The sequence below is a fragment of the Cheilinus undulatus genome, linkage group 16 (assembly GCF_018320785.1).
Source record: "Cheilinus undulatus linkage group 16, ASM1832078v1, whole genome shotgun sequence".
NCBI lineage: Eukaryota > Metazoa > Chordata > Actinopteri > Labriformes > Labridae > Cheilinus > Cheilinus undulatus.
The window spans coordinates 42,739,962-42,759,320 of record NC_054880.1 but is presented as its reverse complement, the minus strand read 5'-3'; the positions used below and the strand labels follow the sequence as shown (position 1 = coordinate 42,759,320).

Below are 19,359 nucleotides of genomic sequence, written 5' to 3'. Positions count from 1 at the left end.
TTGATGCAAAAGCCTCCTTTTTTTGTCTTGACTTTCCTTCTGTTGCTGATTTTCCGCTGTGTTACCTCTCTCCACAGAGAACCCCAGGGAGTCCTGCTTCGAGCCGGGCGTGGTGCGCAATGGGACACGGGTGGGCGCCGACCTCAAGCTGGGCTCCACTGTCACCTACCACTGTGACAGCGGCTACACACTAGAGGGAGACCAAACCCTCACTTGCATCATGGGGGGAGACGGCAAGCCAAGTTGGAACAAACCCAAACCCATCTGCATTGGTAAACACTGACATCTGGAGACGGCTGTTAGGAACACAAACCACATCAGTGCTTATAGATTTATCTCATGTAAACATGCATTTCTGATTACGCCCTTTTTGCACCAAGCTACTTCCTGCAGGTGGAACCGTGTTGTTTGTGCTCATGCTAATAGATGTGAGGGTGCAGCTTAAAAGTAGTCTGGAGAGAGCGCTTCCTAGTTTGCATATTTCCTCTGCCACACTCATGACACAACCTGCGTCATCCTGCCTGTTCTGACATTTCCACAACATGACTAACACACGCTGCGCCTGCTCCCCTGAAATGATCGCTGACACCACAGAGTCAGGCTCTCACAGCATGACGCCTCAGTTTCACTTCAAGTGGAATGCATGCTCTCCAAAGCACAACATACAGGCATCCAGTATTTTTAGGGGCTGTGAGCAGCAAAGGGGGCAATCAGGTCTCATTTCACCCAAGCTAACCCAGAGGGACACTTGGAAAACATTGCAATTTCATTGTGGCAAACACCTGGGACATCCTCCACCCAAAGCCCAATCAGACAAGAAAAGTAATTTAGGAGTAATGGAGGAGGGGATGGAGGAATGGGATCTTACACTATTGGCTTTCCTTCCCTGTCTGACACGTCTTTTTGTGTCTCATCTGTGTGTCTTTCCTTAGCTCCATGTGGCGGACAGTACTCAGGCTTGGAGGGAGTTGTCTTGTCTCCTGGTTACCCTGGCAACTACAGCAGTGCACGGACCTGCCTGTACTCTGTGGTGGTGCCGAAGGATTACGGTAAGCACAGTCTGACTGTTTTTTTAATGCAGATTTTTGCTAGTGTGTGTGTGTGTGCGTGAGACTGTATCAACATGGGGAATCATGTTTTTATGAAACTGAATATTCTTTGAAAGGAAAAAACAATCCTTTTCAGGCTATCCTCGCTCAAATGCCTCATTAAACACAGAAAAAAAAAACTCACTGTGGAATCCAATGAAGGCAAGAACAAAACAGCTGCTTTTTTTACTCTTAAATATTCTTAGTTAAAGATGCGTAGGAGAGAAGAAGTTTGTGGAAAAGTTTTAGAAGCACTGAGCTCTTTGCTAGCAATTTAAATTGTCCTGTCTTTTGTTTTAATAAAACAGCTTTTCTTTCTGTTTCTTTCTGCTACATGTAAGATCAAACACTGATCCAGAGTTCGCATATCCATCTGTCACATCGACACCACAATTTTCCTCTCACTTCAGTGAAGAAATTGAATCACTATCTTGCTTATCAGGCGTGCAATTTGTCTGTCTCAGATGTACACACATACGCACACACAGAAAAAAATAATTGGTGTCTGGAACATCCTGGGTTCCTACATTTTCACTGCTTTTTGGCATTTCCATCTTAAAGGTCATAGCTTGCTTCCAATATGTGATCTGATGCTGTAGGAGCAGCAAATTATTCAGAAAACAAAACAATGCAGAAGTGAGATACAGCTGGAACAATAGAAGTAAAAGCAGAAGACGTTTTTCTCTCAGCTGCCCACACTGTCTGTCTGCTTCCCTCCATATATATATATATATATACATATATATATATATATATATATATATATATATTCTTAAATCTGCGTCCTTCTCTGTTCTTTCTCCTCTTTAATGGCTTGTCAGCATAGTGCCTCTCAAGTCCCATTATTGTTAAAATTAAACCAAACAGCAGTGGCTGGCATGTGTTTGGCTGTGGGGTACTTCAGCCCAGTCTTCTGAGTGGTGAGGTCATGATGCCCATTTGGAGGTCTGAAATGAAGGGGTCATACATGCTTTCTTGAACCCCGACGGCCATGTTTCTCAAAGAGAGGGAGAGAGAGAGAGCAAAGGGGTATAATTAAAATCCACATTTGCATATTTTTGCAAAATGACAGTGAGATCCAAGGCCACGCACTGAAATGGTTAAAAGCCAAAACTGCGCTTACCTCTCTTCTTGTAGGCCGGTAGACCAGGCCTTATGATTTTACTCAAATGAAGGATGGGATGGGGGTCAGTGTATTTTCTGGCAGATCCTTTTCCTGGTGAAAACCAAACTCACTTCTGTTTTTATCGTTTTTTTACCAAAAATGAAAAACAAAACAAAACAAAACAAAAATGGCCATTTCTTTTGGTCGCGAAAACAGAAAAATGCATGAAAAGGGGGTCTTATTTTTGTTATTTGATTTCTGTTATTTTGTTTTCTTCATTTAATGAAATGCATGAGGACAAGGAAATCATTTGACCACTGGGAAAACTGAATAGCCAACATGCTCCATATAAAATGTATGATAAATAATCTAAATCGTAAATGTACTGGCAATTTAATGGACTATTATGTTATTACACATACATACATATAGACAGACAGACAGATAGACAGATAGATAGATAGATAGATAGATAGATAGATAGATAATACTATTATTATACTGTTAAACACAAAGAATGGCTCTTATTTGACATGGAGGTTTTTATTTTGAAATGTTCAATTATCATAATGGTCACATGATTTCCTTTTCCTCAAGTATTTAATTAAATAAAGAAAACAAAATAACAGAGTTGAAAAACAAAAATTTGTCCCCTTTTTGAAAAATGTTATTTGTTTTTTTCCCCTTTTTACTACTGAAATGAAAAACAGAAAAACAGCTCGTATTTGCGTTTTATTCCATTTTTAGTAAAAAAACAAAACAAAACAAAACAAAGAAAAATGACTTGTTTTTCTGTTTTTTCCATTTTTTGTAAAAACTGGAAAAAAAAAAGAAAAAAATTGGAAAATGGCTTTTTTTCCTGTTTTTTCCATTTTAAGTCAAAATTGAAAAAAAAAGAAAAAGAAAAAAATAGGAAAATGGCTTGTTTTTCCTTTTTTATTCCATATTTGGTCAAAAATGAAAAATGAAAAACCTGCTTTTCTTTGGTCAGGGTACCAAAGTATAATTTATTTTGAAAGGGTAACTGACTGTATGGGAATCAAAAAAACTGCCAGCTTCACTCGTTTTTCATTTCTGGACGTAACAAAAAAAACAAAACAAAACAAAACAAAACAAAAAATGGCCGTTTTTCCTTTTTTGGTTTTTGAATTTAAATGGTTAAATGAGTAAACAAAAATACTGTTGAATTTTGTTCAGTGTCTTTTTCTTTTGTATATTACAACAAGGTAGTGAAGAAGCGAGAAGGGATGGTTATATGACCCGAAAGTAAACGTAAACTTTTCAAAATAAAAGCCTGAGATGATAGACAGATAGATGGACGGACGGACGGACGGACGGACAGATAGATAGATCATCTACCTATCTATCATCTCAGACTTTTATTTTGAAAAGTTTCCAGAAACGAAATACAAGTGCAGCGTTTTCTTGATTTCCATACAGTCACTAGCCCTTTCAAAATAAATTATTCTTTGGTACCCTGATGGTTTTTGTTATTTTCTCCCATTTTTGGTCAATAACAAGAAAATAGAAAAATGGCACGTTGTTAAAACTGAATAACAAGAGTTTCTCCCAATTTTTTCTTCTGGTTTCAACCAGGAAATTGATCTGCCAGAAAAAACAGTGACCGATGGGTTTCACTGCTATGACTCTCCCTTCATGTCAGAGTCCAGCAGATAAAGATGCACAGATACGGAGGACGACTGGCGTTTTTCCACACCAAACAAAATGATCAGCCCAGGCAGGGCAGGAGTCTTCTCCTCTGCCCTTTTCATCCTACGAGAACCTGCAATATTACCCACACAAAGAAAAAGGCTATGATAAGTAGACGTAAATTAGATGTGAGAGGGCTGAATATATTACATGCAAAAACAGTTAAAAGGATGTGCTGAACGGATGATAGCTCTGTACTTGAGCTTCAGCTGTACAATGTGCAACAGATTGGCTGTCATTGCCAAAGCCTTTCATCTGCTGACAAGCCATCAAGCTCAGACAGGATTGCTGATCTAGTCGTATAATAGCAGTATTTGGTTTTGTTGCAGTAAGTGGTGGTATTATCCACCTCACTGGAAAGAAGACTCTTTGATTGAAATTATTGTTGATGTACATTTTTTTAGATACAACTGAATATTTTTATAACTTTGCACTTATGTGTCTTTCAAATGGATATTAGAGCGCTGATGGCTTCTGTGGTGCAGCTCATCCTCAGATGTCCTTTTTACTCTCTGTCTTTTACAGTCGTCTTCAGTCAGTTCGCCTTCTTCCAGACAGCCCTAAATGATGTTGTGGAGGTTTATGACGGGGCAACGCAGCACTCACGTGTACTCAGCTCCCTTTCTGGAGCCCACACAGGTACTTACACAAACACACACTCAGATGCATGCATGCTCGGACATTTTGAGGTAGCTGGTGTTTGAGATAATTCCAATTTTCAGCTTAAAACGAAGGAATATAAAAGTTAATTACACTGAACTGCAGGAAGGTAAGACGCGACTTGTGGGATTTAACTGTTTGATCTATTTTTTGACACAGGAGAGAACTAAATAAAATGTTGTCTTAGCCTCATCCCCTTCAGAAGCATCCAGTTAAAGTCAGAGATAAAATGCTGACACAGGCAGAGCTGCTGGGGCAGCAGGTGTGCTATAAAAATGTTCAGCAATGACAACAGCAGAGTCATAACACATCAGCAATGCATGCACATGCACCTGAAGTCTTATTACACAAAAAAAAAGCATGTCAACTCTCAGGATACAAGCACACGAAGGAAAACAAGAAGACTCATGCACACAAACACCTATGGCAGATGTAAGCCAGGGAAGTGTCAAGGGGATTTCCTCGTTTTCTTTCATCATGAAAAATAACAGCATTTTTAACATGTAGTCCCCCTCAGAGCTGCAAAACCATAAATAGCATAAATAGTAAAGTACAACCTTAGAGGAAGTGTCTTATGTTAATAATTTTGGCTCAACTCCTAAGCTTGCAGCTACGTATTCATGTAACCGTCTCATTCAAAATTCTTGCTAAAATGGCTGCAGAAATCCTTTTCAATGCCATTTCAAGCAGTAATTAATCAAAAGGGCACAAAAACGTGGCCTGTTTTCCACTGCAATATCCTAATCCCTTTAATAAGAAATGCCTTCAAATGTAGCAAGCATTTAAGAGTGCAGCATATACTGTATGAATGTGCAAGTTTAAACCTTGTTAAAAGTCAAGTTATGGTGAGGAATATCAGCTTTCTACTGAAATCAAACCATTCAGCTGGCCTTTTTTTTTTTTTTTTTGTCTTTAATTCTCCCAATTTAATTCCCACACTTAAATGAATTAAAAGCTGCTCTGTCACAAGCACTACCCAGAAAATATCCAACTGAAGAACAGCACTCAGAAAGAAACGCTAGATCAAAACTGAGCCTCACTTAATTTAATCTTTGATATCAACAATAAAAGTTTCTAGCTTGTAAAGTAAATTTAATTTTGTTGTCAGTTTCTTTTGTTAAAAATACAAGACACATTGATTTTTTTCCTAAACAAGAATGATTTAGGTTATGTAAGCCAATCTTCCAAAGTTTATCCACATAACTAAGCCTGACTTTGTTACCTTTTCTCAGTTTAATTCTGTGTTTCAAAACTACAAAAAACTACATTATCCATGAATAAATGCCCCCTGTGATGCATTGTGGGTATTTCGAATGAGTGGTAATTGGCTTTTCTAACAATCAGATCAACTGCTAACTGAAGACATGGCAGTGATGATAGGACAGATTGGTGGGATATGTAGGCAGAATTTTCCCATGATGCCCTGGGGCAGAGTGTTCCTATGTGTCTAGATCTGTTTAAATGTGATCAGGTGAGTTTAGATGTTGAATGTTGTACAGAGATCACTGCTTTGTTCATCTTTCTGATGGATTATTGTTGATTTTGATGGTCAACACTTGTGCACCATGAGTGAAAACTTCCTGAAAATGAGTTTGACTGCCTGACTTAGGTTTGTGGAGAAAAATTTACCTTTCTCTGATAATTTTATTGATGAGTGAAAATCAAAAAGGAGTGGAAACAAATGCAACGACTTCCTTTGTAAGCATTATTATAGATGTTACTAATGAATGCCACCAGTGGGAGGCAATCATAAATTGTACTAGTCATATAATTGTGTCAGACTGCATTGAAAGCCTGAGTCATTTTTACAAGCTAAGAATAATTGAAATCAGATGTATTTCAAAGAAAAAAATAAGTCAAACAAAGGTTAGTCTTGTTGAATCTACTTGAAAATGTAAGTAAATTTCACTTTGTTTTTTTGTTCTTGTACTAAAAGAGAGTAGTAGTTTTTACAAAGATTAATCTGCAAAAAGTTGCCTAGGATTTTCTAAGTAGATTGGGCTGGATATTTTTATCAGTGTACAGTGATTTTGTAAAACATACAAAATCTGTACAAAATTTGTACAGTGTACAAATCCACAACACACACCTAGACATTCCTGGCCTTCACCATTTGGTAACAACTGGACAAAGACACTCTAAAATGTTTATTTTTGCAACATACATTTAAGCTTTATCTGCCTTAGTCACAGTCATTAATTAAAGCAATCTTCTGCTGCTAATCCAAAACTTTTTGCACACATGTTTAGGGATTTTTAAACCTGATTATCCAAAATATGTACAGATGAAATAAAGCCAGAGCTAGAAAATACCAGAAATACCACAGAAAAAAAAATAGCTTCATAAGAGGTTGTCCAGTTTTTACATACTTCATAATAATGCACGTTTTAAAATGATATTATCATAAAATTATCTTAATCAGTGATCAGGACTAAAAAGTACACTCGAAAGTATCTTAAGTTGCTGTACAATTGGAGTAATCATGAATGGTTGCGCAGATTCCCAAGGCACACCCACCATTTGAGAAACAGTGCCTTAAAGATACAATATGTATAGTTTCTGCACTTCAATATATATTTATCCAAAAGTTGACCATTCTGACACACTGAACCCGCCCACACTCACCATCTCCAGGAAGTTAAGAGCAGCACTGCTCAGTACCTCCCACCTCTACAGCCTCCTTCTCTAAACTTGTTCTCTTTTCGAATTCAAGACTCTGTTTGATAAAAAACATCTCCTTATAAGACATAATTACTAAACAAAACATCAACGTTTGGTTTAATGGATACTTTTCTCATAATGAGAGAAAAATGCTGTGGAAGAAGGCACTTCCACATTTGTGCTGGAAGCAGTGTTGTACTTAAGACCATACTATCCAAGACCAAGACTTGCTCACGCTCAGAGTGCACCGAGACCAAGACAAGACCAAGACTTTTAGGGCTCAAGACCGTGTCAAGCCTAAGACCATAAAAATCAGTTTTAAAAAAACATGACATGGTTGAACAGTTAAAGAGTGTTCTCTCTTTTATTTTAATTTTCTTTATAATAAATGTGACAACTAAAAACAAAGTGTCTGCAACTCTTTCAAAGCACAACGTGCAAAAATCTCATATCTAAAAGATAAATCCTTCTATGTATTCAAAAGCCACTGACAAGTCTGGAATTATTTTAATTATCTGAAAATGAGATGTTTGTCTAGATTTGTCAGGTGAATGAGGCAGAAAGTAAGTATTCAGAGTATTTCTGAGTAGAAATAAGATGGACTGATGTCTGAGCCTTTGCAGGAGTAGCTATTTCTTGTTTTAGCAAGTGATTCTCCTTATTATCACATTAACCCTTTATGACCTGTCATAGAACAAGTCCACCACTGCATATCTTTACATGCTGTAGTGCCATTTTTTGGAGTATTTGAATTGGCTATACATCAATACAACCCTTAGCAGATGGATACGCCCGTTTCCTTGTTTTTCACTGGTGAATCCATCTTGCAAAGCTCCCATCTGAACCGTTTGGGCCCGGTTAGAAAGTGACAGGACTAATCAGCGACGAGGGGCAGTACTTTCAGGCGTGGCGGAGTCATGACAAAAGCAAGCAGCAGCAAGAGGCCTGTTCCGTTATGGCGGAGGACATTAGTGTGGGTGCCGCTAAAGCATCAGTTTTATCAGAACTTGAATACATTTCTTTGTTAAAAGAAGAACAAAGAACAGCAGGGAGTTGTTTTCTTTTCAAAAAACACAAAAGTCGTGTACGGACATGTCTACAGTCGCCATGGTTCGCGTTATGCAGTTCTCTATGGAGTTTACTCCTCAGTCGCAGCTACGTCACGTGTTTTGTTGCTCTGATTGTTGCTCTCTGAAATGTCATAGCTTTATCCCTCAAAGTTGTGATTGTAAAAAAGTTGCACAAGATCGTTTCAAACCACAAAAACAATATTTCGAGTATGTTCATTACTTCATTTTTGAAATACACTCACCTTTATGAACCATGGCAAAAACAAAAAATAAAATGAAAGTGCTCAATTTGAAAAGACAGCATATTTTTTTAAAAATAAACTATTTACATTAGTGCAATCAAATCAAAATCAAGTGTACAGATACTAACACAAATATAGATTTTTACAGATTTATATATATTTTTTTATATTGTTTTTGATGTGTTTGCTTTATACTACATTTCTGCAAAAGAAGGAAGGATATTTCTAGAAGGAGACAGTACTGTTGCTGTGTCTCATTTGGTTACAATTCTACCAGGGGTTAAAAATAGATATGCAAATGAGAGCGCCTGCTATCCCATAGGTTTTTAAAGAAGTCGGTCTGAAGCCAGTCTGAGACCAAGACAAGACCAAGACATTCAAAATGTGGTCTTGGGACTTGTCAACAATGACTTTTTCACATGGGCCTGGTAGGTTTGGATGGTTTTTTCCCTTAATAAATGAAATCATCATTAAAAGCTGCATTTTGATTTCACTCAGATTATCGTTGCCTACTATTAAAAGTCGTTCTAATAATGATTATAATATTTTTCACCGCGCTGGCCCTTCATGTAGATGTGTTTTCAGGAAGTGGCCCCCATTCCAATCCAATTGAATAGCCCTGGCCTTCTTCCTTCCTACATATTTCTGCTGTCACAGTAGTGTGAAATTGTTAATACATGTATGAGATAAATGCCTCAACTGTATGGGAGGGCTTAAAGAACTGCTTGGATGTGAGGGGAGGAGGGGGTTTCAACCTCTTAAGAAGGCTGGGGTGAAAAGGTGTGTGGGATAGGGCAGCTCTCCATCTCAGTCTGCTCTAGCCCTGTGGCTCGACAAAAGCAAAATGATTACTTTGGTTTGTGTCCAGGGCAGCCTCAGAAAATCCAGTTTACAGCTCAATAAACAGGACGCTATATTAACTGCAGACTCCTGGCGGCAGGTTCACAGGGCTCTCTAACCAGGCATGGCACAGCTGAGCAGACACACTCTGGCAAAGGGAAGAGAGACTTTTAGCCCGCGCAGACAGCCAAGCTCAAGGACTAGTGCACACAGGCATAACTAGCATGAATTAGGCATAATCCAGTAGTGTGTGTGCTGACTTAAACCACACAGATCACGGAAGCTTACACATCGACCACCGTACACAACTGCAAACTTATGAAGCTTCAAACTCATCTATGCTGTCTAAATGTAAAAGCTGTCATTATTGGGAATAAGCACACAATTATTCTAGTGGTTGGCAGGATATTATTTGTTGAGCTTGGTAAATCACAGCAGTCAAAACACAAAGCTGTGAGCTGGGATAATTGTGACCTTAAAAACGTCTGATTCATTTACTTTTGTATTCCTCATGTCAGGTGATGGATATCACTATTTTTCAGAACGAAGCTTGACGACTGAATTTCAGGACCCAATGGTGACTCACAGAATAAGACTAAAGGAAACAGGAGTGGCAGAGACTCAAAAATTCATAATGAGAATAAATAGAATAAATTTGAATACATCGAGAATGAGTAAAGAAAAGGGGAAGGCATGTTGGCAGGAAGTGCAAAAGACTGAAGAAAGAAATCAAGTGGCTTATGTTAAAGGGATATTACAGTATTTTTAGTAGTGGCATTAGCCCCCAGTGATTTCAGTGAGCGTTGCCCCTTTAAGAAGGACTCACTGGTTGTACTGGCCTGGATGCTAGGCCAGTGGTTCTAAAATGGTGCAAGTCTAGGTGTGCCTTTGGAATTTATACAACCGTATGTTATAACTACAACTTTATGAAAAGTACTGTAACCAGGTCTGCCCACAGATTTAGCTGAGCCCCCCAAAATCCCAGAGAATGGGTTCCTCCCCAGGGCATGTGTGCTGGATCAGTAGCATTGGTTGCTAGCATCCTGGCTAACTGTCCCCTCATTTTGGAACTTAAAAGTGTGGCAAGCTATTGTTGGGTGCAGATGTTAAAATTATTTACTTTTGCTATTTTCAGCCAATTTGACCAGTCTTGCTTCCAACTTTTGCCTCTTCTTTTAGTCACATTCAACCCATTTTTTTTTCCTTTTTCCCACTTTCGCCATTTGTGCCCATTTGTGCGTGTTCTATTTGCCACTTTTAACCCATTTGTCTTGTTTTTTGTTTTTATTTTTGCTTTTTTTTAACCCTCATCTGCCACTTTTAACCCAATTTGCTACTTTTTGCCAAATTTTGCCACCTTTTTTTAATCACTTAAAACCCATTTTCTGCCACTTTTTCACCCATTTTTGCCATTGTTTGACCAATTTTCCGATTTTTTTAAAGGATTTAGGTATTAATCTATATCATATCAAAGCAGTGTTAATTTCATCGACTAAAACTATTACTAAAAATGTTCATCGACAGCCTTTTTTTCCATGACATAAACGAGACTAAGACTAGCAAAAATAGATCTGTGATGACTAAAACTGACAAAAAGTAAGTGTAGTTTTCATCAAGATGACTGAAACTAGACTAAAACGAAAGAGAGTTTTTGTCGGACATTCAAAATCCATGACATTTCTCTACTGGTAGTAAATCTGTCAAAAAACAATGCAGCTGTATCTATTCAGTCTCTCTGCTGTAGAAAGCAGGGACCCCAGGTTAGTGTGCAGAGAACACACCACCATGATTTGGTACCAGATTAAGGCAAGAAAATAAATGCTTGGACTAAAAGTAAAGACTAAAATGTGAGGACTTTTTATGGAAACTAGACTAAATCTAAACAGGGTAGAAATGACTAAAATGGGACTAAAACTCAAAGACATTTTGTCTTAAGACTAAGACTGAGACTTAAATTACAAATTGCTGCCAAAATTCACAATTAGAGCACAAATAAATACGATGTATTTATAATTTGTTGCTTTGATGTGAGTATTTGTTATTTCAGGTTTAAAATGTTGGTTATCACAGCTTAACTTAGCAATGGAGCATGGTTTTACTGACCTCCATGAGCCCCCATCTGGCAGGGACTCACAATGCTCTTCCCTTTATCCCCCATTAGGGGGGCCTTGGCTGTAATATCAATCAAAGAGTTTATTTTGTATTGATATGAATATGGTGTGCCTTGAGATTCTGGCTTAACCTTAGGTGTGTCTTTGTCAAAAAACAGCTGAAAGCTAGGCTATACAGTGTAACAGATGGGTACAGTTTCTCTCTGGAATTTTGCAAGTTTTTGGTTAAAATGGGCCACAAAACGATGTTGGCTGAAATGTATGCACTATCAAAACATTTTAAAGCATTGCAATGTTTTTTTTTTTTACCCAGAAAGCTCCTGTGTTATTGTCACCATTTTGCAATGCAAGAACACTTAACTGCTAGCCATAGCCTGCATTACAAAATAGCAAAACAACGGGGTATTCTTGATAAAAAATTAAATGCTTGAGGAGGTTTCAATATTGCTTATGTTTTGTGCCCCATTTTTACCAAAACTTGCTACATTTCGTGTAGAAGCGGTACCCATGTAATCTGACAGGCCAGATGGATTTGTTTCACACATCCGTCTGGAAAGCCTCTCATAGACGGCGTTTGGGAAAGGGCAGAGGCTTTGAAAGAAAACTTGGAGGGTGATTGGATGAACGTTGTCTGTCACATCTTTACGGGCCAATCAGAGCAACAAAACACGTGACATAGCCGCTATCAAGGAGTAAACTCCATAGAGAACCGCATAACCCGAACCATGGTGACTGTAGACATGTCAGTACTTGACTTTTGTCATTTTCAAAAAGAAAACTCACTGCTGTTCTTTGTTCTTCTTTTAATGAAGAAATGTCATCAAGTTCTGATAAAACTGATGCTTTAGCGGCATCCATGCTAATCTTTTCCGCCATAATTGCACTGGCCTCTTGTTGCTGCTTGCATACGTCACGACTCCACCGCAACTGAAAGTACTGCCCCTCGATGCTGATTGGTCCTGTCACTTTCTAACCAGGCCTAAATGGTTCAGATGGGAGCTTTGCAAGATGGATTCGCCAACACAGAAATGGTCAAATCCATCTGCTTTGCAATGTTAGTACTCAGTATGTTACACTGTATAGCCTAGCTTTCTCACCAGTACAACCAGTAAGTCCTTCTTAAAGGATAAATGCTCACTGAAATCACTGCCACTTCTACCTCGTACAGCCCAGCTTCAAAAATACTGAAATATCCCTGTAATGCTTTTTTCAACATATATAAAAAAGGAAACTTTCACTTCCTGTGGTCATTCCAAATGGGACTACAGAGTCCACTATAACTCAAATATGTTTTAGTATGGCTACTTTACTGCTAAAGTGCTTTTGTTACATGCTGTTGAATCAATGCAGAACATTTATTCATAAAAGAGAAAATTCTCTTTACTTTGTCCCTGCTGGGCTTCCCTCTGTTTTTAACACAAAACCTGTTTGAGTTGTGGTTGAACATCTGGAGCTTTAGTTAATCTCTGGCATTTTCCCCATGACTGCTGTATCTAAACCAGTGCACACCAACACCTGCCAATGAATTTTGACGATTGACTTGCAGCCAAAGAAATATCTGTCCTTGTAAGTCTTCCATATGGCAGCGGAGAGGATCATTTTAAGGACAAAGTGGTTTGCAGCTGGATTGTGGCCAGAGGGTTGATAAGTTACATGCTGACACATGTTTGATCCGTCTGGATGAATACCTGCCCAGCACAGCAAATTATGAAACACCGTCACCGTGATAGCACTCAGCGAGGGCTGCTTCTAATAAACTACCCAGCATGCCTTGGGGATCCTACTGTGGAACTCAAACAATCATAGTGATGACGCACCGAGAAACTGTGCCACTGGAGCTATCTCAGGACACTTTATACAAGGGGTGCCGAATTATTCACATACTAAAACGTAAGCAAAACACACACATGCTACGGAGAGACTCACTGACATGCACTCTCACAGACACACAGATGTTGCCTCTGGGGTTAAGCATGTCTGCTTCCCTCTAGAGTGTGACAGCAAGCAGACACAGAGTAATGAGATCCACTGCAGAGAGCCAGTCAGCAGCCCACAGAGAGGGAGACAGAAAGTCAGAGACAGAGATGCTCACACATTGTATCATGTTCTGTGTCAGTCAACAAATAGTTTTCCACCGCAGTAGATGCGTCATGGGGTTTACTTGTGTTTAATTACACTTTGTGTTGACTGGGGTAGCAAGCAATCATAACAGTAATTGCTGTGACATAATACCCTCTTTCTTTGGGTTTTATTTAGTCAGAGAGTTTTAATTTAGCTGAGTGAAATTTGATTTATGGCATCACCTTAGAATTAGAATCATAATCAGGTTTTATTATCAAGTACATTTTCACACACAAGGAGTTTGACTTGGTGTCTGGTGCAAAAGCAGATAACACAGAGGGAGAATAAAGGCTACTAAAGATAAGGTAAAAAAATATTGAGGTGTTAGACTTAAGTGCAGGATAATAGAATAGAAGATACATATATATGCATTAGGGCTGGGCAATTAGTTGCAATATGGCATGTCGCCAACCTGACACGCCAGATGGATGTGTTTCACACATCCATCTAACCTTCCATAGACGGCCTTGGGAAAGGGCAGAGCCTTTGTAAAAAAAAAACATCGAAGGATGATTGGATGAATATTCTGTCACATCTTTACGGGCCAATCAGGGCAATGAAACACATGACAGCTGCTACTGCTACTAAAGTAGACTCCATAGAGAACCACACACCGTGAACCATGTCATGTCAGTAAACATGTGAAACATGTCAGTACAAGACTTCTGTGTTTTTGAAAAGAAAACAACTGAATAGTGTTCTTTGGTCTTCTTCTAACGATGAAATGTTGTCAAATTCTGATAAAACTGGCGCTTTAGCACGTCCATGCTAGTTGCACCGGCCTCTCTCACTGTTTGCATACATCACGACTCTGCCGCACCCAAGAGTACTGCCCCTCGTCACTGATTGGTCCTGTCACGGTTCAGATGGGAGCTTTGCAAGATGGATTCGCCAGTGAGAAACACAGAAACGGACGAATCCATCTGCTTTGCTAGGTTAGCATGCTGCAATTTTTCAAATCACAGAAGTCGCAGTATTTCTTTAACATGAAATGTGTCAAATCACCAGCTTAATACATTTATGTTTTGCAGCAGCAGCGATTTTCTGCACATTATGCAAACATTAAAATGTTTTCTTTTAGAATGGTTTGAAAAAATTCTCCATTCTTGACCAAAAATAATCAATCTTATATTGAAGAAACTTGGTGTTAGTTCACTGAAGTCATACCCCTAGCCATGATAATCTGATAGCCAGCTGACACCAATTATTGCCTCCCAGCTCCCACAGCCAATCACAGCTCTTTCTCTTAACACAGTAATCCACAGAAATAGATGTACTGCTCACAAATTCCTGCTAATGCACCACGCTGCTGCTGGCATAGCTTTACCTCCTCCACCCTAGCCACCTCCTTTATAGCATATAGCTGCACCCTCATATTCCGATTCATGCTGGATTAATTGCTTCTGGAATAATTTCATTGTTTTAAATACACATTCTCATAAATGTATCTTTACATACATTTTTTTTTTTTTTAGCTATTTGCTCCCTGGAAAGTCAACGCAGCTGCTTGACTAACTCAGGGAGCATTTTTCAGCAGAGCCTTCTCTGTCAAGCAAAACTGTAGCTCCATGTTGCATAAAATGGTTAAATATATGATGAGAGTGTTCCTACCTCAATGTAGGTTATAATATAGAATGGGTTTTTGCTGAGATTTGTTGGGAAATACATAAGATTGAGGAACCTAATGATAATTGTGTATTAAATCGCAATATTGGGGGGAAACATTTTTGCAAATCGTTCAGCCCTAATACACATAGTAGCAAATAAGATGAAATAAAAAATATGTATAAAAAATCAACATCCCAAATGTTTGTATAAAGGTTGTATAAAAAACAAAAACTGTACAGATGTGCAGGTTTACTGGTGAATAGCTTATGGTGCATTTTTTACAAAAGTATAACGTAGACAGCGTGCAAAGTCCAGTGAGTGTTTATGTAACATAAGTCTGCATAACATGCATCATTCTCTCTGCTGGTTTTGGGGATCAGTGATAGTCTGTAGGGAGAGGGGGGAGGGCCGGAGTACTGGTCATGATGCTGACAGCAGAGGGAAAGAAACTGTTCTTGTGACAGGAGGTTTTGGTCCTGATAGCCCTCAGCCTCCTGGAGGGTTTGGTCTTGATGGACCTCAGCCTCCTGCCGAAGGTGCCTAAAAAAGTCCAGGTCCAGGGGTGAGAGGGGTCGGCCGCAATTTTACCTGCGTGCCTCGGAGTCCTGGAGGCGTACAGGTCATGGAGAGATGAAAGATTGCAGCCAATCACTCTCTCTGCAGAGCAGATGATTAACTGCAGCCTTTATAGGCGACACATGCAACAGAAGCCCGATGCAGTGTTAGATTTAAACTTTCCTGGCAAACTGCCCTCCGTGCAATGTTTTTGTCCTATGCTTATGCTATCCTGTAGAGTAGTGGTTCCCAAATGGTGGGTCGCAACTCATAAGTGGGTCACAGAGCTATGGGTCTATGATGCACTGAGCCAAAATCCACATTTTATATGACTGTTTTTCCTAAAGAATAAGTACAATTTAGTCATTTCCCGAGATTTCAACCTGTTTTCCTCCTTTTTCTGAGGAAAACACAACTGCTTTTCTTACTTTAAATGTTTTTGTGTCTCCAAATCTCTAGAAAACAACCAAAATGTACACCTTATAAATGAGAATGGAACAAAATACACTGCATGCATGCATATCAGTTTAGGGTCTCTATAATGATGTGCTTATTCTGCCTCTTTGTCTTTGACACATTTTGTTCTAAATATGGTACAAATAGTTGTATTCATTGTTAAATAAATTTGGTTTCTTGGAAATTTCAGAACTTTTGGTCATGACTGCATGTTCAGGAAGTGGTGGCAGGTCCTGAGGCTGGACAATTGAGAACCACTGCTGTAGAGCAAAATTGATAATTTTGCTATTTACATCCCTGAATGCAAACTGAGAAAAAGGTCTTTGTAGAACCTGGAGCCACGAAAACATAAGCTCCATCACCCTTGGCCTTGAGGTGTGACAGATGGACAGTCACTAAGCCCCAGTCAGGTGACCTTAGAGTCCTGCCTGGACACGATGCTGGTAACACTACCTGTGTAGAGGCAGGAGTCTGATTATAGAGAGCTTTACACTGCAGGTGATGAACCCAACCTTGGATGTGACTCTATGTCTCACACAGTGCCTGTGAAGTTAAGCAAGACAAGCTGTGATCTTTAAAGCTGGTAGTAGAGCACTTACGAGACTAATTGCACCATTTTACACCAGCTGCAGAATCTTCAGTTATGATTGGATAATTTGGGGATGTGTAACAATAGTCCAGCTGGGACAAGACAAAGAAAATGACCATGAATTAAAATGCTTTGGAGCTGGAGTCATAAGGGAAAGAAAAAGGATCTCTCTGCTGCTGAAAAGTGTCAAATAGTGCAATGCCTTGGACAAGGTATGAAAACATTAGTTATCTCAGGAAAACTTGAGAGCGATAATCGTACTGTTAAGAAATTTGTCGCTGATTCAGAGCACAGACAGGTTAGTGCAGATAAAGACATAATCAGGAAGGTTTCTGCCAGACAAATGTCAAGGTGTAGGATCCTCCAGAGGCTTGCAGTCATGCATAAACCTACTATTCAGCCACCCTTAACCAATGCTCACAAGCAGAAACAGTTGAAGTGGGCCCAGAAACACATGAAGACTCATTTTCAAATAGTCTTGTTTACTGATGAGTGGCGTGCAACCCTGAAGGGTCCAGATTGAGTAGCTGATGGTTTGTGGAAGGCCATCATGTCCCAACAAAGCTGCGACATCAACAAGGAGGTGGAAGAGTCATGTTTTGAATCATGGGGAGAGAGCTGGTACATCCTTTTAGGGTTCCTGAAGGTGTGAAAATTACCTTGGTGAAGTATATAGAGTTTCTGATCGACCACTTTCTTCCATGGTACAAAAAGAAGAACCGTGTCTTCTGTAGCATAATTATCTTCATGCTTGACAATGCACCATCTCATGCTGCAAAGAATCCCTCTGTGTCATTGGCTGCTATGGGCATAAAAGGAGAGAAACTCATGGTGTGGCCCCCATCCTCCCCTGAACTTTAACCCTGTTGAGAACCTTTGGAGCATCCTCAAGCTAAAGATCTATGAGGGTGGGAGGCAGTTCACATCAAAACAGCAGCTCTGGGAGGATATTCTGACATCTGGCAAAGAAATTAGAGCAGAAACTCTCCACAAACCCACAAGTTCAATGGATGCAAGAATAGTGAGGGTGATATCAAAGAAGGGCTCCTATGTTAACATGAAACTTGTCCTGTTAAGATGTTTTTGATTGAAATAGCTTTGATTTCAGTAAATATGACCTCCTAATGCTGCAGATTCAACAAATGACCATTTTCAGTTCTTTATGATCTATAAAATGTTTTGAAACTGTTTTGCATAATAATTTGGAACAGTTCATTTTGAGTTTTTTTTTTAAATTTTGAAAACAAGAAATATCATTGGGAGGTTTGTTCAATAAAATCTGAATTATGCTCTAACCGTTGATGATTTGAAAATTATACTGACTGTCATTTGACTGACTATTCAGGAAAATTAGAGAAAATATCATTTGCGTAATAATTTGGAACACGGTGTATAAATCCTTCTTTGCATGCTTTGTCTTTATAGAAGGTGATTTTATGAAAGCCCAGCATCTGCTTGCAATGCCCTAGATTCAACAGCAGATTTTGACAAGAATAAGGCCCTATTTTCCCACTATTCTGCAGTACAGCAAAACCCTAACTTTATTCAGAGACTTTCAGGAAGTCCCTTATTCAGGTATTTGCAGAATAACTGCTACATTTTTTTATTACTTTATTGGCAGAGGGACATATTAAGTTCTTAAAATACTGTTACACATTAAAACTTAAACTATCTTAAATTACGCCAATGTAAGATGTATTATTTTTATTTTACTGCGTGGGTGGTTAAATGGCAGTTTGGGAGCCTGATAAAAGCATTATGTACCCACAGAAACATAAACTCTAGACAGCACTTCGCTAATAACATTACAAACTGTGTCTTAACTTTTCATCTCAGGCGAGTCGTTGCCGTTAGCAACCTCCAACCAAATCCTGATCCGCTTCACCTCCAAAGGCCAATCCAGCTCCAGAGGATTCCACCTGGTCTACCAGGGTAAGTCTGCAACTCACAGGCGTACGCACAAATGCACACAAACAAATCCTACTGCTTTTTTTTGGATTCCCTCTGTTCCGACTCAGCCACAGTTTCCCTCCATAATAGATGAATTGCTGAGTGATTTGGAAAGGATTCACCTTCAGCAACTGTTTCAGCTGTGATATGTCTGTGTGTGGGGGTGCTGGAGTGTGTGCTCTGAAGCATTAACACAGTGGAAGTATAAAAGGCAGTTGGAAAGGTTGTGCTGTAACTTCTCTGTTCAGCTGCTCCCCAGAGAGGGAGGTTTCTCGTGAATTGTTTATTTTTTTTATTTATCTTAAAGAATGCACTGTACCCAACATGACATCTGCTTCACATAGCCAATGGCAGTGGTAACTCTGGAGAAGTTTAATCAATAAGTATGTTTTTTTTTTTTTCTTGTACTTTACTATAAGGTAGCTGAAGGAAATGCCCAGCTAAGAGAAGATAAAACATCTGTTTAGGACAATGTGTGATCATCTCTACACCCACTTTAAGTTACAATAAAATCTGGTATATATTTTGCCCCGTTATATAAGCTGCAATCTGTTTTTTCAAATCTCCTAAAGGGGAACAAAGTTTAAACCATT

The 19,359-nt window shown here is 39.0% G+C and overlaps 1 protein-coding gene across 1 annotated transcript in view; it reads left to right on the top strand.

Moving 5' to 3' along the window:
- Window positions 1-19,359, top strand: part of csmd2 (CUB and Sushi multiple domains 2) — a 443,344-nt gene that overhangs the window by 317,652 nt on the left and 106,333 nt on the right. The window contains exons 31-34 of the mRNA XM_041809040.1: window positions 78-272; window positions 933-1,049; window positions 4,429-4,542; window positions 18,653-18,748. Coding sequence (XP_041664974.1) covers window positions 78-272; window positions 933-1,049; window positions 4,429-4,542; window positions 18,653-18,748 — 522 coding nt within the window. The remainder of the gene's footprint in view (window positions 1-77; window positions 273-932; window positions 1,050-4,428; window positions 4,543-18,652; window positions 18,749-19,359) is intronic.